Source organism: Amblyraja radiata, chromosome 8, assembly GCF_010909765.2.
Source record: "Amblyraja radiata isolate CabotCenter1 chromosome 8, sAmbRad1.1.pri, whole genome shotgun sequence".
Taxonomy (NCBI): Eukaryota; Metazoa; Chordata; class Chondrichthyes; order Rajiformes; family Rajidae; genus Amblyraja; species Amblyraja radiata.
The window spans coordinates 32,809,918-32,832,391 of record NC_045963.1 but is presented as its reverse complement, the minus strand read 5'-3'; the positions used below and the strand labels follow the sequence as shown (position 1 = coordinate 32,832,391).

Here is a 22,474-nt window from a genome sequence, read left to right as displayed (position 1 = left end):
GTTTTCAATCAGTCCTGGTTTTGTGGAAAGGACAAAATATTAAAATCAACAAAAGTGTGTTGGAAATTGGCAGGCAAAGCCAGGGTCAAATATGTCCCTTGTCCTCCAAAGTAAGATTGACATTGAAGGATGCAAAGTACTGGAGTAACTCAGCGGGTCAGGCAGCATCTCTGGAGAACATGGATAAGTGATGTTTTGGGTTGAAACCCTTCTTCTATAAACCACTATCAAACGGAGCCCAAAGATTCTACGATAGAAAAGGGTGGGGAATCAGAACGATCCCTTGTTGACAGATCAAAACGTGTAACTTGGCACGTTTATCAGAAACAGCCCTAGTGCCCAGCACAATGTGTTCTTTTGTATATTAACCAGCATCTGCAGTTCTTTGTATCTATTAAGATTCACATTGCTTGGGTTCATGTATAGACACTGACTACAATGACGGGAAAGTAACAACGTTCCAACTGAAGCCTGAATGTGAAGAATGCAAAAGAAGAAAGGGGAAAAAAGAGAAAATAATTGGTGTATATACAAAAACAAGAGAAAATGTTTTTTGTTAGACAAGTGCATTTTACAGCAGTTGGCCAAACACAGACAGAAATAGCAGGACAGGCACTGTAATCTATTTTTACCAGTAGGTTGTAAATCAGTGCTATTGAAACCTCTACATGACAGATAAAATATGTGGCATTCACATGGAGGTGAAAAGTTTAAGAGGCAAAGCTTTTCCTCCTGATCAGTGTTAATCATCTTCATGGGTGGTTGGTAAGTCCATTTTTCTTCCATACCTACTAAGATCATAATCAATTTCCCCCCCAAAAGGTAAAAGGCCGGGATCACCATTTCCTGCAGGGGGCAGCTGGGGGTGGCCGACGGGAAGAGCTAATGCAAAGGGCAAAATTAAAATTCATGAATCCCTTCACAATTGTTTGTTTAACAAGATTAGGATGAGACAGCAGAAAATAGCTTGCATTATCAGCCTTTTTATAGTTCTCCAGCTGGTTGTACTCTATGCTAGAACAGTGGGAATAAGAGGATAACATACAGCCTTAAGAAAACAAAATGCTTCTGTATCTAGAAGATGTATTGGTTGAATTGCAAAGGGAATGAAAATGACATGTCTAGAAATGTTAGCAAGAGTCGACCCATGCAGAACATACTGTACACAAAAACAAACTGTGTGCTCCATAAACACCATCAGGTCACCTGTCACATATTCAGGGGCAGCTATTTATTCCCGCCATCAGGCATTCTTTCAGTGCTCTGAAATCAGAAATAGCAACTCGCCTCTGACAACTCCATGCTAGAATCCTCCATCTTTTCAACGTAGTTGTAATTTTTGTAGTTGTAGTTGTAACGTCCAAATGTATTTTCTGCACTCGTTATTTTTCTCTTTGCACTACCTATTATACTTGCAGAAACAATGAACTGCAAATGCTTTAGGTTAGTTTAGATTAATTTACAAATACAGCATGGAAACAGGCCTTTCGGCCCACCGGGTCCATGCTGATCCTTGTACACCAGCACTATCCTACACACTAGGGACAATTTACAATTTTTACCGAAACCAATTGACCAACAGACCTGTACGCCTTAGGAGGAAACCGGAGCTCCCCCTCCCCGAGAAAACCCTGCGGTCACAGGGAGAACGTAAAGCTCCATACAGACAGCCCCCATAGTCGGGATCGAACCTGGGTCTCTGGCGCTGTAAGGCAGCAGCTGTACCATCGTGGTTTACAAAAAAGGGCACAAAGTGCTGGAGTAACTCAATGGGTCAAGCAGCATCGCTGGTGAACATGGATAGGCGATGTTGCATGTCAGGACCATTCTCCAGACCCTTCTTCAGATTGCACTTGTGTTTGGCTTGTAATTCATGTGTGGCATCATTTGACTGGATGTTGGCGACTGCCATTATGATTCAGCTCTGCCAGATCTGAACTGAGTACCACATAAATGACCCGTGTACCTCATACATAAATTGAGTGCAATACTTTCTTCTGCCATCTTCCGAACTTGATCCATTTTGAATTAACTTCACCTCACAGTTCCTAAAATTCAAAACTAAATGTTCATATTATGAGGTTTAACCATTGCAAACCTCTTCTCATGCTTAGAAAAGCCTCAAATATCTCACAGTGCTACAATTGTCAAGTTCCCACTATGAATATCTTGGGTCAATATCAAGGACTAAACTGGACAACAGTAAGAATAAAAGAGGCAAAGTGCTGGAGTAACTCTATGGGCCAGATAGCATCCCTGGAGAACATGGATGTGATGATTTGGGACTGAACCCTTCTTCGGACCCAGTAACACTGCAGTTGCTGCAAGACTGATGTTGAGAGCTGGAGAAAGTCACCTCCTGGCTCTGCAAACTCTACCAATAAGAAAGGATAAGAACAATGTTATCATGGGGACCCTATCACCTCTAGGTTCCTCTCGAAGTCACACATCCTGACTGAAAACATAATGCAGTTTTTTCCATCAGTGTTGGGCCTAAATCCTGCAATTCTCTCCTTAATATCAATACAGTGGATCCATCCGAAGATAACTGGGTAGTTTAGTTTAGTTTAGTTTAAGTTATTGTCACGTGGTCCAAGGTACAGTGAAAAGTTTTTGTTGCATGTGAACCAGTCAGGGGAAGGACTATACATGATTACAATCGCATCGTCCATAGTGTACAGATACATGATAAAGGGAATAACGTTTAGTGCAATCTAAGGTCCAGTAAAGTCTGATTAATGATAGTCCGAGGGTCTTCAATAAGTTGGATAGTGAGAACTGTGCTCTGGATGTAGGTAGGATGGTTCAGTATGGCCAATGAACCCTGCTTTTACTGCATCACCTGTACTTTTAGAATACATTTTAATAAAATACTGCAACTCACAAATGTTTGTATAATCGAGGTTCATCCAACCATTTCATCCACCTTCCCCAAGCTTCAGTGGCTCCATTTCCGAGGAAATTAACTGAAAGATCCTTGTCCTCTATCATATTTTTAACAGCCTCACCCTGAGTGTTCCTATTTCTCTACAATTGCTTCTGCAGCCAAAGCGATCAGTTTCAACCAGCACAGTGACGCAGCTGATAGAGTTGTTGCCTCACAGCACCAGAATCCGGGGTTCAATCCCGATCTCGGGTGCATTCAGTGTGGAGTTTGCATGTTCTCCCTGTGATCGTGTGGGTTTCGTCTGGGTGCTCTGATTTACTCCTACATCCCAAACACCAATCAATCAATCAGTTTTATTCATCACATATACATATAAGTGCAGTGAAATGAATTTGCCAGCAGCGGTACAATCAAAAAAGATCGCGCAATGCACAATAAAATTAAACATAAACATCCACCACAGCAATCTTCACTGTGGTGGAAGGTACAAAGTACAGTCAGTCCTCCTCCATTGTTCACCCGTGGTCGGGGCCATAAACCTCCGTAGTCACCGGTACGGGCGGCCCGATGTACAGGCCCTCTTGTCAGGATGGTTGAAACTCCGACGTCAGGAGGGTCGAACACACTCCGACTTGGAGGTCACGAATCGGCGCTTTCCTACCAGAGGCCGCGGTTTCAGGATGTTGTAGGCTGCAGGCCGGCATTCGGAGCTCTTCTCTGGCTGTCCCCGGCGAGGGAACCCAGGCTCCAGATGGTAAGTCCACGCCGCACCCGCAGCTAGAAGCTCCGCAGACCGCGGCTTCAGGATGTCATCGGCAGCGGACCGGCTTTCGGAGCTCTTCTCTGGCGATCCCTAGCGAGGGGTCCCAGGCTCTGGACGCCGCACCCGAGGCTAGAAGCTCCGCAGACCGTGGTTTCAGGCTGTAACAGTCCGTGGGTAAGAGATCGGAGCACTACCTTCTGGCGACCCCGGCAGGGGCCCGCCTGCTCCGCGATGAAAAGTCCACGCGGCGCCCGCTGCTGAAACTCTGGGCCCGATTTCTGGAAAGGCTGCACCAATCCATGGTGTTAGGCCGCGAGGGAAGCGACATGGAAAAAGTCGCCTCTCCGTGGAGGAGGCGACCGAAAGCGATTCCCCCCTTACCCCACCTCACCACCGCCCACACAAGACACACCAATGATGAATACACTGCTGGCAGGGCAGCTGACTCGTAGCGCCCCCACCGACCTCATGTGAGTTTGTAGGTTAATTGACCCCTGTAAAATTGTCCCTAGTCCCGAAGGGCCTATTTCCATGCTGTAACTCTAAAATAAACAAAACCCATTTAAAAGACAGGAAATATTCTGAATGGCATACTTCATACTGATTCCAAAGTTAATCGACGTTTACAATTAAATGATTTACTTAGGAAACAATATTCCATGCAACAGAGCAAAGGGCTTCTGCAGTAAAATTGGAAGTTTAGAAATGGGAAAGTATGTTGCAGGTTTAGTATTTTTTGAAGAAGATATAAAATTGTTCTGAATGTAAGAATGTCAAAAGGGAAAAGTCCATTATATGTGGAAGAATAATGGCCCCTTCTCTGTTCAAATGATACATTATGCAAGACTACGAACGTTGGTTCACCGAGAGGAAAACTCCCTCTGAAATTTGAGGAGATTCTGCATGTCGCTGAATTCTCTTAACAAATCTCTACAAGTGTATGACAGAAAGCGTTATTATTAATGTGCAGATCATCCAGCTATCTTCAGCGGAAAGAAATGCTTTATGAATTACACTCACCAGCAAATGCTGCCTGATTTGCAATGCTCCATTACATGTTTGGCCAAAACATCATATTCCCTTCAAAGTTGTCATGAGTTTCAAGAAAATGCTGCATTTATGGTTTTAAAGTAAACTGAGTTCAAGGTAACATGTTAGGGCTGATAATTAACATCATAAGGACCTTTCCCCTGATGAGGTTTATATCCTTGTATGATGGTCAAACTCCCTGGCCCTGTTCAAACTAAAATTATTTTGAGACACTTTTAAAATTAATTTCTTATAATCTCAGTCAAAGTAAAATTAATCTCAGTCAAAGTAAAATTATTCTGAGACACTTTTAAAATTAATTTCTTATAATATAAGAAATTAATTTTAAAAGTGTCTCAGAATAATTTTAGTTTGAACAGGGCCAGGAAGTTTGACCATCATACAAGGATATAAACCTCATCAGGGGAAAGGTCTAGGAATACATTGTCTCCTTATTCTAATTATCTTCAGCCATTTTTAATCTTCTTGTTACCTGATCGAGTCTAATTTACGTCACTGAATTTCCCTTTCTCCCTTGTTTTATCACATCACGAATGCTGGATATATTGTTTCTGATATTCCATCCTCAGTCCTTAAATTTCTTTGACTGAGATTCTTGCTTGGTCCTGTCAATGTCCTCAATAGCCCATTTTCAGATCACATGTCTGGCAATTTTCAATCCAACAATGTTTTGAGTTAAACTGTGATACAGAAAGCCTAACTAAATGGGCATGCAGCAAAGACGTCTGCTTCAGAGTCAATAAAATAAGGTTAATTGGATAAAGGTGATGCCTGTGATTATTGACCATTGAAAGTACCCTGTCAATATAAATCTTTCAACAGACAAGATAGTCATGCAGTCATTTACAGCTCACATTTGTATGTCAAAGCATTTCATGTTATTTAAGTAGGCGAACAAAACTCACACTGTAGGGAAATCTAGACATTTAACTTTCACAAACGCACTGGATTAGGATCTACAATTCCACAATGCTAAGAGATATTCAAGGAAATTAACTAATTTTCTTTTGACAAAAGATGGAGAAGGGCTGCTGTTCCAAATCTTTTAACTAAGGAATACATGTACATATGAGAGCACCGTTTGGAATTTGAACCACGATCACAGTGGACAGGAGTATAAAATTAGCTTGCCTCAGGCAAAATTGCAGATTAGAATCATAAATCCCACTGAGCAATGTATAACTGGGATAAGCACCCAAATAAAAGCAGTTAGTTATGCCAATTGACAAGTACAAAAGTAACTGAATAAAACATTCAGGGAAAGGATAAAAATATGTGTAAGAATAGACATTCATGATCAAATGCTCTTCAGAACACAATGGCATTTGTACAATTGAACATTGCAGAATTTGTCTGGTCAAATTTCAATTATAGATTGTAAAGCTGGTGTGATATTCTCGGGCTTTATTGACAGAAATATTTTATTTATTTAGTTGACCATGGAAATCGTAAAATTCTCAATAATGATCGAAGAAATAGGATGGGGGTCACAGCAAAGCAACTTCCTGATAGCTCAGAGATGTGGTTCAAAGAACATAGAACCATACAGCACAAGAACAGGCCCTTTGGCCCACAATGTCTGTGCCAAACATGATGCCGAGACCAACTCTCATCTGAGTGCCCATATTCCCTATCCCTCCATTCCCTGCATATCCATATGCCTATCCAAAAGTCTATTAAATGCCACTATCTGCCTCAACCACAACCCGCCGACAGTGCATTCCAGGCACTCACTACTACCCTCTGTGTAAATAAACCTGCCCCTGCCCCTTTAAATTTTGACCCTCTCACCTTAAAGCTACCCTCTCTAGTATTTATTTTTTTCAACCTGGAAAGAGGGTTCCGGCTGACTACGCAATCAATGTCTTGAACACCATGGACAGAACCCTGACGACACATCACCTGCTTGTAAATCAATCCACCCAGCCAATAAATATTGAACCAGCACGGGAAAGGTGGATAAAGAAAATAAAATAGGTTAAATCAAAGCAATTGCACAAATAAGCTTTTTAATGCATCAGAGCTCAAAATGTTGTGACTGTAGTCTTTCATGTTGTATTGCCACTGAAATTATGATATATTATTAAACATTTGAATACATTTCATGCTGTAAAAAAAAGTCAGTATTAAGTAAATGTGAAAGCCCCACTCCTACACTGTTGTCACTTTCAGGAATTTATCTATTAAGGCTACTCATCCAACTTCAGCTGAACGTGACAGCAATCCCTGAATAGTAAAATAAAAGTATGCCCTTCTCTCCAAAACATTATAATATTTCACACTGAATTCTTTATTACAGGAGAAAAGAGCACAAAATGGCAGATTATTATATCGTTCAAGGAATCTTTCCTCTAGCCACTGTGATTGAAGACAGGGGCAAGGAGATAGGAATCGATACGCATCCATGAGCTCTCCACGAGACATTCAATGCCGTCGAAATATAGATCTTCAAAACACAGTCTCTTAATTAATAGTTCCTTTATTGTCGTAGTAAAAACAGTAAGATATTCATCCAAACTTCGTTTTTAAGTACATTTTGATCTTACTCGTAGTCAAACTTGTGCATAGTGGGAACCCATGCATGGTCGAAAGCTGTGACCTTTTTCTTCAAACTAAAATCTACTAGTGTCTGCGCGGGAATCCCAGCCCCAAACACGCCTCCGACTACGTAATAAATCCCACCCACATAATTACAGGCAGGTAAAATGTAAAGGTAACTGGTTATATAAGCCAAATGACTTATAAATATAAATATAAACTGGTTATATAAGCTAAATGGCTACTACATACCGGCCCCTGATTGTTCTGAGTATATAATGAGGCAATTACTAATATACATCAAAAAAGGTAGCTATAAAATCGTCACATATATCAAAAAACAAAAAATAACATGCATTATATATCCACATTCAGACTTCCTTAGCGATTCTTTCATTTTCACCTTCGCCTTCTAGAAGCAAGCATAACTTGGTTATTGGTGTTATTAAAATATTATTCTTAGTCTGATGTCGTACCGTACGCACCAAACCATTAACGTTAGGCATGATACCCAGCATATGGTCCAAAACACAAAAGTCCAAAGCTTTGACAGCATGAAACTTCTTCCTCCATGTCCGATCAATTTATGAATATGTTGTAACAATAATGTTGAAGTCTGAAAATTCCTCAAGAGGATAATAGGATGTTTAGCAATAACATTCACTGTGATGTTTTGTTTAATTTCCAGATCATTAGCAGAGATTTCAAATTCCAACTCAAGTTTTGGCCATTCTCTGTCTGGCTTACAGAGAAACTCTGGTCCATTGATCCATCTCTTATTGCTTAAGAAACGATCTGTTGTTAGTCCTCTAGAAGCTTCATCCGCAGGATTTTCCTTTGTGTTAACATATTTCCATTGTGAAACATTAGTAACTACCAATACAAAAGAGATTCTGTTTGCTACAAGTCAAAACACGTTTGTTCTCATTGTTGAAGTATTTAAACACCGTAGTACTATCAGTCCAGAAGATAGATTCTTCCAGTTGAAGCTGTAGTTCTTTTTTGCAGCAATATGTCAACTTTAACAGCTAAGAATGTGGCAAGTTCCATTCTGAGAATTGTCATTTGTTTCAATGGTGCCACTCTGGCCTTTCCCATTAAGAATGCAACATGTACTTCTTTGTTATCATTTTCCAGTCTTAGATATGAAACAGTACCATAGCCAATATCACTGGCATCTGAGAAATGATGCAGCTGTGCACTTCTGATCTTACCAAAGCTTGTAGGCTTCATGCACCGGTCCACTTTGAATTCTTAGATCTTGTTGAGATCTGCTAATCATTCTGTCCATCGGTGAAAGGAAGTTTGCGTTATAATCTCATCCCATCCAAGTTTTTCCTTACAAAGATCCTGCAAAATCAACCTGGTTGGCAGTGCAAGAAATCCCAAAAGGTTGTAAACAGAACCAATCATGGATAGGATACCCCTTCTAGTTCATGGTCGCTCTTGGATCGAGATTCTGAACTTTCAAAGCACCTGTGCAGTCCCAACGCTCTTTCCATTGGCAAATTGTCTTTGTCCAAATCCAACTCCCTGGTCTCTTTGGCTCTATCATCTGGTGGAATACTTTCCAATACAATACGACTGTTGCTGATCCACTTGGAAAGCGTAAATCCTCCCTTATTGCAGAGGGAAGTCAGATGTTTTACCATTTGAATTGCTTCTTGCTCCGTAGACATGCATTTTAAGTAATCATCCACATAGAAATTATTCTTCACCGTGGTTATCACTTCATCTGGGAAATTAGCTTTATTGTCCTCTGCGGTCTTCTTTAATGCAAAGTTTGCACAACTTGGTGATGACACCGCTCCAAAGAGATGTACCTTCAACAAGATATTGTTGTGCATCCCCTTCAGGCCACCATAAGAATCGCAAGAAGTCAATGTGTTTTTCTGATATTTTAACTTGATGAAACATCACTTTAATCAGCCATCAAAGCAATTGGTTCTTGTCTTAATTTAATGAGAACTCCAATTAGTGAGTTGGTAAGGTCTGGACCTTGCAGTAGTTGACAGTTAAGTGATGTTCCTTTGAAGACTGCAGCACAGTCAAAGACTACCCTCAAGGTCCCTTTCTTAAAATGATACACCCCATGGTGCGGAATATACCAAAGCTCTCCATCACTTCGATTTAGTTGGTTTGTCACTTCCATTTCGGCATAATCATTGTCAATCATATCCTTAAGGAAAGACGTATATTCCTCATGAAATTTCGTATTCTTGCCAAACTTGCATTTCAGATTCTGGGTGCGTTGCTCTGCCATATGACGATTATTCGGCAGATTAACACTTTCTTGTTTGAAAGGTAAGTCCAGACAGTAGTGTCCGTCTATCATCTTTACTGAGTAGTTCATAATATCCAAGAACTTTAACTCTTCCCTGGACATTTCTTCTGATTCCTTACTGGTACTTTCATTGAAGTCATGATTGTATTGCTTAATCAATAGCTTTTCTAATTTACCAGTAGATATTTGATTAACAGCAGAGGCAGGGTAGTTCTTCTGGTTCCTACTTTCATTGTTCCTTCTCAAGGAGCCATAAATAACCCATCCTAGTAGAGTTTTCACAGCAAGCGATCCATCCCCTTGGCTCCTCACAGTCTGTATAGGTTCCAAATGCCTTCAAATCATTTGTTCCGATAAGTAGGTCGATACCAGAATTTATTTTAGTAAGGCCATTGTTTCAAGTCCTCATGTCTGGGCATATTTTGATGACAAACAGGCATGGTCTCATGTGTAAACACCTCAGATATTGGTATAAAATTGTCTTCATCCAGACTAGATATTTCCATACCTGTAATGTAATGACTATCGCAGGATTTCTCCTCATTCATGGTACGCAATAGAATTTTAACCTCTTCTCCTGTAATGTCCAGCCTTCTCATCAATCTTTCTGTACAAAAGTTAGCCGAACTTACATGATCCAAAAATGCATATGTTTGCAACACTGTATTCATCTTGCTATTGCTTACCTGAACTGGTAAGATAGAGAAGATACAGGTTTCTATCCCGGCCCCAATATGGGCAGTTATCTGAGGTGAGGTGACAGCATCACTAGTAGCTGGCTTCTCCTTCTGTTCTATTTGCTCCGGCTTCTTCTACTTCAGGATGATCTTGCTTGCACTTATCACAAGTTATAGGACTCTCACAGTCTTTAACCATGTGTCCTTTTTTCAAACATCCAAAACAGATTCCCTTCTCCTTTAAGAAATCTATCTTTTCTTTATATTTCTTCTTCTTGAATCTTCGACATCGCCTTATGTTGTGACCAACTTCATCACATAACAAACAAAATCCTTTTTGCTTGATAGTAGATACATCTCCTTTCATTCCACCTGTCGTTTCCACAGGTATTATAGCGGTAGCAAAACTGCCTCCCTTAGGTCCTGATCTTCCTTTAGTTTTAGTCAAAGTAGAACCTTTGGCAATTGTAATTGGTTTGGAATCTTGAATACTCCCATGGTGTGGATCTAACATGAACCGTACTTCCCTTTCTAAAAAAGCCACCAGGTCTGGTAACATGGCTACTCGATTCGTCATTTCCATTACTTGGCTTGCTTTATCTCTCCACTTTTCTCTAAGTCTAAAGGGCTGTTTTAGAATGATGGCTCTAGTATTACTAACAACATTCATTTCCTCCATGTGGTTGAGATTTTTCATCGAGCTACAACAACCTCTAAGAAATATTGCAAACTCACTTAAAGCCTCCACATCTTCTGACGATATCTTTCCAAGCCTAGGCCTTCTTCATGTATGCGTTAGCAATCCTCCGTTTGTTACAGTAACGTTCTTTAAGCAACCTTCTTGCCTCTCTATAGCCTTGTACTCCAGGCCTATTTAGACAACTTTCTACAAGCACCTTAGCATACCCACTTGTGTAATGCACCAGAAACCGTAAGCGCTCTTTTTCATTTCAACTCCCTTGTGAAACGCCATTATGAAAGCTTGATAACGCAAAGGATCACCATCATATCTAGGAATTTCTATTGGTGGTAGGGTGGAAGAGAGATTTTGTTGAGCTATGAGCTTGTTGATTTCATCTTGATTCCTCACCAATTCAAATAATTCACCTTGAGATCCTTGGCTTGGCACAGACATACGATAAACAGGCCTCTGAAAAGAATACTGGTCTGAGTAAGTTTTGATACGAGCCATATAACTATATGTTTGTCCCTGACTAGGCCTCTTCGTATCATAAACAGGCATCATCCAATCTTGGCTTGCTTGAGCCTGTGTATTAGGCCTCAGAAAAGAGTACTGAGTTGCTGGTTTGTCCCGAGCCTCGACAGACGCCCCATAAGTAATTTGCTTCGGTCTAGTACCCAGTTGCTGAGATTGAGTTTTGTCGCCCATCAATTGGCTCCGTTCTAGTTCTCCATCCTAGTATCCTCTGGCTGCAGATTTGATTTAGCTGTTGTTTCCTTTTGAGCAGTTTCTTTTCTCAAATAAGAGCTCATCCCATCAGATGCTTTAGAGCCGCATCTTGAACCCTCACTTTCCATTATCTCCTTCTTCGATTTGACAACCGCCAACTTTGTGGCTAGTTCCAGCTGTTCTTTTTGTCTCCTCAGCTCTTCTTCTTGACTCCTCAGCTCTCCATTCAGCTGCTCTCCTTGAGCTGTCACTCAATCTCATGTTTCTTCTCCAAGGCATCCGCTTGTATTAAGAGAACGACTAAATCAGCTTCGACTTCCATTCGAGCAGAGGTCCTTGATGCTGAACTGGCTATAGAACCAGATCTATGTCTTGATCTTCGTCTAGAAACATTCGAGATACTATCATGTGGTGTAATCGCCTCTTCCATTTCAGCACCTTGTTGCATCACACTTTCAACTGTAGAGTGCGTAAGTTGTTCGATTTCTTCTAACTACTTCTGCACATAATCCACAAACTCAGCGAAAAATTCCAATCTTTCTTGGAACCACTGGGTGTGGCTTTTGAGTTCTTCCTGAGGCAGCTGTAAACTCAGCAATGTGCTTTGCTTTTCTCTAACCTCGTGACCAAGGCTGAATAATTGCTCCATATTAGATTGCACTATCTTCGCATTTTCTTTTGATTCCATTAGTTTCTTCTGGATTTCAATTTTCTTGATCATCTGCTTCCATAACTTGTTTCTATCCTTCTGGGTTTCTTTCAGGTAGGCTTCTTCTCCACCTGGCATGGTCGAAAGCTGTGACCTCTCCTCCATGTCTTCTTCAAACTAAAAACTACTAGCGCCTGCGCGAGAATCCCAGCCGCAAACACGCCTCCGACTACGTAATAAATCCCACCCACATAATTACAGGCAGGTAATATTTAAAGGTAACTAGTTATAATTATAACATACTGAGTTAAGCTAAATGGCTACTGCACAAAGGAAGAGCCAAACAAAACCGGTTCTGTTTCCATGCCTAGTCACAGATCAAAGAGACTCCTCGTTTAGACCTTGTTCCACCCTAAAGTCTAGAATTGAATGTATTGACAATTAGATGACAATAATAGTAAGCATAAAGAGTTTGTTGACTGATGAAATATTTTTCTCGGATAAACAGTATTATGTAAGGAGGCATAATAGGAAACTAACTAAATGAGCATGCTTCAGAGTGTAAGAAGGAACTGCAGATGGTGGGTTAAAGCAAAGATATATACAAAAAGCTGGAGTGACTCAGCGGGACAGGCAGCATCTCTGGAGAGAAGGAATGGGTGACGTTTCAGGTCGAGACCCTTCTTTAGACTGGTTAGGGATAAGGGAAACGAGAGATATAGACGGTGATGTGGAGATATAAAGAGCAATGAATGAAAGATATGCAAAAAAGTAATATCCATGATAAATGATAAAGGAAACAGGACATTGTAAGCTGTTTGTAGAGTGAAAATGAGAAGCAAGTGCGACTTGGGTGGGGGAGGGATAGAGAGAGAGGGAATGCCGGGGCTACCTGAAGTGAGATAAATCAATATTCATACCACTGGGCTGTAAGCTGCCCAAGCAAAATATAAGATGTTGTTCCTGCATGCTTCAGAGACAATAAAATAAGGTTAATTGGAAAAAGGTGATGCCTGTAATTATTGACCATTGAAAGTACTCAGTCAATATACTGTAAATCTTTCAACAGACAAGATAGTTAAGCAGGCATTTGCTCGATTGTTTGTCAAGCTTTCCATGTTACTGAAGTTTTATTAAAAACTATTGGCAATTCTAGACATTTTGCCATTATAAATGGACATATTGAACAGTCATATGGAATTATGCCCATATAACCAAAACTTTATGCATCTGATACAGACTGTTTACAATAAATTCTGTGAAATGCTCTTGGAGCTAAAACAACTTTGGATTTTGAGATTGACACCATGATGCAGAATTTGGAGGAACTTTGAGTAGACAACATCTGTGCAGGGAAATGGACAGTCGTCGTTTCAGGTTTTGATCCTACATCTTGTGATTTCAAAAATATTGCTGCTACATTATGCTAACTGGTTACATTTGAAGATGAAATAGTTGAAGTAGTAAATGAAAAAAGTTCAATGGATGATTCCCTGAAGGAAAACCTTCACTCAAGGATATTTGTAAGATTCAAGACCAAGCACCAGCAGGCTATTATGTGGCTAACCAATCCTCAATTAACAAGAGAGTCGCCTTGTAGTCAGAAACAATACTTTAAGTACTCAGGTAAAGGTTAAAACTAAAGAATGTAATTAAACCAGGTGAGTGATAATGAAACACGCAAGTGAAACATTGGAGCTGAGACACCGGTTGGAGTTTATGGTTAGAATTAGCACTCCTCACTCAACACACATAGTCAAGAGGAACAAAGTGAAAGAATTGCAGATGTAAATTTAATTTGCAGGGTATGATATTGTAGCTATTACTGAAATATTGTTGACACAAGACAACCCTCTCCAATCTCTCCCCATCCAATGGGCTACCCTCCATTGACTTCACACTGGTGCCAACCTAGTCATTAAACCTGCAGATAAGGGCGGTGCCATAGGAGTCTGGCGGACAGACCTCTACCTTGTGTAGGAAGGAACTACAGATGCTGGTTTAAACCAAAGATGTACACAAAAAGCTGGAGTAACTCAGCGGGACAGGAAGCATTTCTGGAGGGAAGGAATGGGTGACGTTTTGGGTCGAGACCCTTCTTTAGACTACCTGGCAGCTCTCAGATAATTTCTTATACCCACCCCTAACCAGGCACGGAAATCGCTGTCAAAACATGGGGGGGGGGGGTTGCACAATTTCTTGGCAGGCGCACGCACACACGTGAGGTTTCAGCCGTGGGCTCTATGGCCGGTAACATCGGCAACTGCCCTGGTTGGTGACCAACTCTGAACTCCGGCAACAGCAGCTTCGTCCGCCCCAAATCGTGGGGGGTCAATCGGCCCGTTCGTGGGGCTTTCCATCGCCCACCCGGGGCTTCAATGTCGGGAGGCTCGATCGCTTCGACACAGCAATTTGACCGCGGGGCGGTGGAAGATCCCGAGGTCGATTTTAAGCTGCGCCGGGCCAGACGATGAAAAGCCCCACGAAAAGCTCCACCAGGACGACTCCCTCCTCCAATCACCGCGCTCTATCCTCAGTCCCACCCCCTACTTCCGCCTCTGACCGACACCTCTCTCCTCCAATCATCGCACTGAATCATCATGGCCCTCCCCCCCCCCCACTGCCTGCTGACCGATGTCTCTCTCGTCCAATCGGCGCCCTCGTTCATCAGTCCCACCCCCACTGTCTCGCGGAAAGTGGAGATTTTTAACAGCTTTTTTGGTCGCGGAGTTTTAAATCCGGATTTTTTAAATGGGGGGGGGGGGGGGGGAAACGTCCCTCACGTCTCAAAACAGGGGGGGAGGGACGTGTGTCCCCTGGGATTTCCACCACTTCCCCCAACTAGATAGTTTGGTTTAGGTTTAGGTTTATTATTGCCATGTGTACCGAGGTACAGTCAAAAGCTTTGCTTTGCATGCTATTCAAACAGATCAGGTATACTGTACACAAATACAATCAAGTCAAACTCAAGTACAATAGAGGGACGATAGAGAGTGTAAAATATAGTTCCGGTGCCAGGAATCTCCAAAACCAAACAAATGTCAGGGTTGGATTTACTTTGTTCAAACTGCAGGAAGCTGGTGCCCACTTCCCATTTCCTAGCATTTTCACCGTTCAAAACACAAAGCAATGTGTCAGTTCTGCCACTGACACTGGATTCCTTTAAAGCTGAGCTAAACAGATTCAAACATTAAAAAAACCCACCTTGAACTAGTGTGTAATCAAAAGGAACTAGAAAGATGGTTTAGCAAGAATTTAGCTTCACAGTTAAGGAGATACATTTAGTTCATGGAAAATATATATAGATTACTGTTAAACGGTGGGTGGAACATGTCCAGGAAGCATTTTGTTGAGGGTTGGTGTAGGAGGGATGGTGGTTCGGAACAGGCGTTTTATTCTATTGCTCTCAGCTTGTCTGGAGAAAAGTCAAGGCTCTCTTGGGGTGGGGAGAATATGCAAAAAAATAGCCAATGCTTCTCCTGCTGATTGTCCTGCAGTGATTAATCGTGTTCAGTTCCAACTGTGAATGTTACCTTGGAATCAGATTGGAGTCCACTGTAAAGCTCCATGTAATTGTAGGCACAACATTTAACAACAGAGTGCAGTAGGCTGAGTGATGATCTTACAGAGATGTTACATGGATAAAACACAGGCAATAGCTTAGATGGGGCATCCTAGTTGGTATGGACAAGTAGGGCCAATGGGTCTGTTTTTATGCTTTATCAATCTCTGACTATAACAAAGATTAAAATATGAAAATGTGAAGAATGCTTCAAAGAGCAACCAACACTCAGAAAGTCAGTCCTTTCGAAGAAGGGAATAGATAATTTAGTGAGGTATAAGGACTCAAACAAACTAAGACAAACTTCAATATATTCAGAGACACAAGAAACTGCAGATGCTGCAATCTCGAGGAAAACACAAAGTGCTGGAGGAACTCAGTGGGTCAGGTAGCATTTGTGGAGGCAGACACAGAAAGCTGGAGTTACTCAGCGGGTCAGGCAGCATCTCTGGAGAAAAGGAATAGGTGACGATTTGGGTTGAGACCCTTTTTCAGACCGAAGGGTCTCCACCCGAAATGTCATCTATGCCTTTTCTGCAGAGATACCGTCTGACCCGCTGAGTTATTCCAGCTTTCACAGTCTGTCTTTGGTTTAAACCAGCAAGTGTTAATAAGCACTTCCTATAATGAACAGCTTCAGGCAAAGTAGTCTGAGAGGATTTGCTGCACAATAACATAATTAATATAATATAGGAGAGATGCCAGGAGGTACATTGCAGTCAGAGGTATTTAAGAATCTGCCAAAAAAACTATTATGATCCCTTCCTAGTGCAAAATGTATTGTGATGCTTCCTTAATATTGGGAGAGCTCTGACCTTGAGGTGAAAGTTCCAAACATGGTCATCGTATTTCACCAGCCTCTGGGCTGTAAAACAGGCTTTCTCTGCAAGGCTGCAGAACTGGTTTAGAGTACTGCCTCTCTGAGGAGCAAACACGAGCACTTGTCCCTGAAAAGAAGAAAGTTAAGAGCAGTTAGTGATTATTGAGACAAATATACCAGGCCCGGCATCTATTCAACATAATGCACCACGGCTAAATCCAAAAACGATGGATTAATCTGTTACATTGGAATACACACACCACTTAAAACTAGATTAGTCTCAAAGTTTGGAAATTAAAGCACTTGTTATTATATGTTATATAAACTATACACATTACTCCTGATTACATTAATTTGTCTCTTGCTATAAAGTATTCAACTAGCCAATAATTTGAATTAAGTAACATAAATGACCAAGCGATGCAGGAAATGGAAATAGCAATAACTAATAATCTGAATAACTAATACAGGTGCACAACCTTTTATCCGAAAGCCTTGGGACCAGACACTTGTCGGATTTCGGAATTTTTCGGATTTCCGAATGGAAGATTTTTAGCGTAGATTAGGTAGGTAGCGCGGGCGGCTTGAAAAGTCTGGAGCGGCTGCCTCCTCCCCGGAGACCGGGGAATCATTGCAAATCATTGCTTAAATGTTAGTCAGTTAGTTTGGAGGGATTTTATGTGGTGGGGGGGGTGAAGGGGGAAACTTTAATTCTTAGTCCCCTACCTGGTCGGAGAGGCGGGGAGCGGGCAATGCCTTACCGGGTCGCCGTGCAGTAAGCTCCGGAGCACTGTGGCCGCCGACTCCCAACATCGCGGAGCTGGGGGCTGCGGGCGTCAGGCCACGGTTGTAGCTCCGACCCCGGCAACTCTACCCCTGGCTGCGCGGCGCTCCAAATCCAGCGCGGCCCGCGGCCGGACGCCCGCAGCCCCAGCGCCGCGATGTTGGGAGTCAGCGGCGTCGCAGCGCTGGGATACCAGCGGGGAGCGGGCAATGCCTTACCAGGTCGCCGTGCGGTAAGCTCCGGAGCGCTGTGGCCGCCGACACACAACATGTCGGCGGGCACAGCGGTGCTGGGGCTGCGGGCGTCCGGCCGCGGGCCGCGCTGGATTTGGAGCGCCGCGCAGCCAGGGGTAGAGTTGCTGGGGTCGGAGCTACAACCGGCGCCGCCCGCGGCCGGACGCCCGCAGCCCCAGCTGGGAGTCGGCGGCCACAGCGCTCCGGAGCTTACTGCACGGCGACCCGGTAAGGCATTGCCCGCTCCCCGCCTCTCCGACCAGGTAGGGGACTAAGAATTAAAGTTTCCCCCTTCACATAAAAGCCCTCCAAACAAACTGACTAACATTTAAGCAATGATTTACAGATGTTTAAGTGTCTCCCCAGTCTCCGGGGTGGAGGCAGCCGCTACAGTAGTACAGATCTGGGTTGACCGTGGGTCGTTTTGGGTCAAGTTTGGCGCCAAACGCGAGCTTTGGTGTGCAGATGACATCCTGGAAAAAATGGCCGGTTTTCGGAGTTTTTCGGTTTCCGGAACTCCGGATAAAAGGTTGTGCACCTGTAGTCTGAAGAAGGGTCTCGACCCGAAACGTTGCCTATATCCTTCGCTCCATAGATGCTGCCTCACCTGAGTTTCTCCAGCATTTTTACCCATTTTTACATTTTACTAAATAGTAGAAACATAAAAACATGTTTCTACTATTTTTTCTCCTTTTTGTGATTATTTTGCGGAAATATTTTAATTCCTGAGTACTTCACTCAAATGGATATTTTACAGGTAGCAAAATAACAATGTGATGAGCATGATATCCAACACTAGAGTGGTTACAGCTATTGCTGACTCTGCAATAATTCCACATCAACAAGTAAACCTTATCTAGGGTACACAAAATTGCTGGGGAAACTCAGCGGGTGCAGCAGCATCTCTGGAGCGAAGGAAATAGGCGACGTTTCGGGCCGAAACCCTTCTTCAGGTGCTGATTCCTGTGCTCGCCTTAGTGCTTTGGGGCCCTGGTTCCCACTTACCTTTCAGCACATCATGTCTAGTCACACCTAGTCTTTTTTTTAAATTTCAAAATAGAATTTATTCAAGTATTAAATATATACAATTCAGGAACCGTGCAGAAGATTCATCCGACATTCTCGGAGGCTATACATTCAATATTGTTTACACACATTGCACAAATTTCACAAGTTTATCCCCCACCCTTGCCACTCATGTGGCCCACTGGCGTGGAATAACTTCCCTTATTTTTGAGGGGAGTTGCCACCACACCCTGCCCCCCATGTCCAGCGGCGGAAGGACATTAGACCGTGGTCCTACCCCACCGAGCCTTGGCGTTGGCTGCACCAAGCTTCACTGCGTCCCTCAGTACAGACTCCTGCAGTCTGCAGCGGGCCAGTCGGCAACATTCCCGGACGGTCATCTCGCTCTGCTGGGTGATGAACAGCGCTCGGGCAGACCAATGAGCATCTTTCACCGAGTTGATGACCTTCCAGCAGCACTCGATGTCAGTCTCTGAATGCTTCCCTGGGAACAGACCGCAAATCACAGAGACATCTGTGACAGAGCTGTTCGGAATAATTGTGACAGAGACTCTTGCAAACGTCTCCAGACTCGCTTTGCAAATCCACACTCTGCAAAGAGGTGAGCGACCATCTCAATGGACAATAGACAATAGGTGCAGGAGTAGGCCATTCGGCCCTTCGAGCTAGCACCGTCATTCAATGTGATCATGGCTGATCATCCCCAATCAGTACCCCATTCCTGCCTTCTCCCCACATCCCCTGACTCCGCTATCTTTAAGAGCCCTATCTAGCTCTCTCTTGAAAGTATCCATAGAACCGGCCTCCACTGTCCTCTGAGGCAGAGAATTCCACAGACTGACAAATCTCTGTGTGAAGAAGTGTTTCCTTGTCTCCATTCTAAATGACTAACACCTTATTCTTAAACTGTGGACCCTGGTTCTGGACTCCCCCAACATCGGGAAAATGTTCCAGCCTCTAACATGTCCAAACCCTTAATAATCTTATATGTTTCAATAAGATTCCCTCTCATCCTTCTAAACTCCAGAGTATACAAGCCCAGCCGATCCATTCTCTCAGCATATGACAGTTCCTCCATCCCGGGAATTAACCTTGTAAACCTACGCTGCACTCACTCAATAGCAAGAATGTCCTTCCTCAAATTAAGGGACCAAAACTGAACACAATACTCCAGGTGTGGTCTCACTAGGGCCCTATACAACTGCAGAAGGACCTCTTTGCTCCTATACTCAACTCCTCTTGTTATGAAGGCCAGCATGCCATTTGCTTTATTCACTGCCTGCTGTACCTGCATGCTTACTTTCATTGACTGATGAACAAGGACCCCCAGATCCCATTGTACTTCCCCTTTGCCCGACTTGACACCATTTAAATAATAATCTCCCTACCTGATTTTGCTACCAAAGTGGATAACCTCACATTTATCCACATTAAACTGCATCTGCTATGCATCTGCCCACTCACCCAACCTGTCCAAGTCACCCTGCATTTTCATAGCATCCTCCTCACAGTTCACACTGCCACTCAGCTTTGTGTCATCTGCAAATTTGGTAATGATACTTTGAATCCCTTCATCTAAATCATTGATGTATATTGTAAATAGCTGCGGTCCCAGCACCGAGCCTTGCGGCACCCCACTAGTCACTGCCTGCCATTCTGAAAGGGACCCGTAATCCCTACTCTTTGTTTCCTGTCTGCCAACCAATTTTCTATCCATGTCAGCACTCTACCCCCAATACCATGTGCCCTAATTTTGCCCACTAATCGCCTATATGGGACCTTATCAAATGCTTTCTGAAAGTCCAGGTACACTACATCCACTGGCTCTCCCTTGTCAAATTTACATGTTACATCCTAAAAAATTCCAGAAGATTAGTCAAGCATGATTTCCCTTTCGTAAATCCATGCTGACTCAGACCGATCCTGTTACTGCTATTCAAATGTGCCGCTATTTCATCTTTTATAATTGACTCCAGCATCTTCCCCAACACCGATGTCAGGCTAACTGGTCTGGTGAATAACTGGTGAATTTATCAGCCTTCAGGCCCCTTCAGTCTACCCAACACCATTTCCTGCCTAATGTGGATTTCCTTCAGTTCCTCCGTCACCCCAGATCCTCTGGCCACTACTATATCAGGAAGATTGTTTGTGTCCTCCTTAGTGAAGACGGATCCAAAGTACTTGTTCAACTCCTCTGCCATTTCCTTGTTCCCCATAATAAATTCACCTTTTTCAGTCTTCAAGTGTCCAACTTAACAAATGTTTTCCTCTTCACATACCTAAAGAAGCTTTTACTATCCTCCTTTATATTCTTGGCTAGTTTTCCTTCGTACCTCATCTTTTCTCCCCGTATTGCCTTTTTAGTTATCTTCTGTTGCTCCTTAAACATTACCCAATCCTCTTGCTTCCCGCTCATCTTTGCTACGTTGTACTTCTTCACTTTTATTTTTATACTGTCCCTGACATCCCTTGTCAGCCACGGTCGCCCCTTACTCCCCTTGGAATCTTTCTTCCTCTTTGGAATGAACTGATCCTGCACCTTCTGTATTATTCCCAGAAATACCTGCCATTGTTGTTCCACTGTCATCCCTGCTAGGGTATTTTTCCAGTCAACTTTGGCCAGCTCCTCCCTCATGGCTCCATAGTCCCCTTTATTCAGCTGTAACACTGACACCTCCGATTTACCCTTCTCCCTCTCCAATTGTAGATTAAACCTGACCATATTATGGTCACTGCCTCCTAATGGCTCCTTAACCTCAAGTTCCTTTATCAAATTCGGTTCATTACATAACACTAAATCCAGAATTGCCTTCTCCCTGGTAGGCTCCAATACAAGCTGCTCTGAGAATTCATCATAGAGGCACTCCGCAAACTCCCTTTCTTGGGGTCCAGTACCAACCTGATTTTCCCAGTCTACCTGCATGTTGAAATCTCCCATTACAACTGTAGCATTACCTTCACTACATGCCAATTTAAACTCCTGATTCAACTTGCACCCTATGTCCAGGCTACTGTTTGGGGGCCTGTAGATAAGTCCCATTAGGGCATTTTTACCCTTACAATTCCTCAGTTCTATCCATACTGACTCCACATCTCCTGTTTCAATGTCACCCCTTGCAAGGGACTGAATTTAATTCCTCACCAACAAAGCTACCCCACCCCCTCTGCCCACCTGTCTGCCTTTTCGTTTGGAGGTATACCCTTGAATATTCAGTTCGCAGCCCTGGCCCTCTTGCAGCCATGTCTCTGTAATTCCCACATCATACTTGCCAATTTCTAACTGGGCCTCAAGTTCGTCCACTTTATTTCTTATACTTCGCGCATTTATATACAACACTTTGACCTCGGTATTCACCTCCCCTCTCGCACTGCTCGCAATTGGCCCTAACCTTACTATTTTATCCCTTCTCGAATTTTCCTTCCCATTAATTCGGGAGTCTTTTGTAACTTTTCCCGTACTCACTTCCTCTTCAACTCCATCTTTATACTCCCAATTTGTCAATCCCTCCCCCCCACTATTTTGTTTAAACTTCTCGAAAGTAGCCGTCCCGAGGGCAGCATGCGCTGGTAGTGAGGTTTCCTACGGTGCAGGAAGGATCTGACTGGGAGGGCTCCCCTCACCGCCAGCCAAGCCAGGTCTTGGTGCTTGTTGGTGAGTTCTGGCGATGAGGCATTTTGCCAGACAAGCTGGGCAGTCTGCTCTGGGAACCACGCCACAGGATCCATGGAGTCATTTCCCTGCAGCACCTGCAGGATCCAACTGCTCTACACCGATATCTGTAGTGCAGTC

General features: G+C 43.1%; 1 protein-coding gene across 2 annotated transcripts in view; it reads right to left on the bottom strand.

The window, feature by feature from the left end:
- camkmt (calmodulin-lysine N-methyltransferase) overlaps positions 1 to 22,474 on the bottom strand; it is a 332,097-nt gene that overhangs the window by 45,106 nt on the left and 264,517 nt on the right. For both annotated transcript variants that reach the window (XM_033025515.1, XM_033025516.1), the window contains exon 10: positions 16,637 to 16,768. In XM_033025515.1, the coding sequence (XP_032881406.1) occupies positions 16,637 to 16,768 (132 nt within the window). The remainder of the gene's footprint in view (positions 1 to 16,636; positions 16,769 to 22,474) is intronic.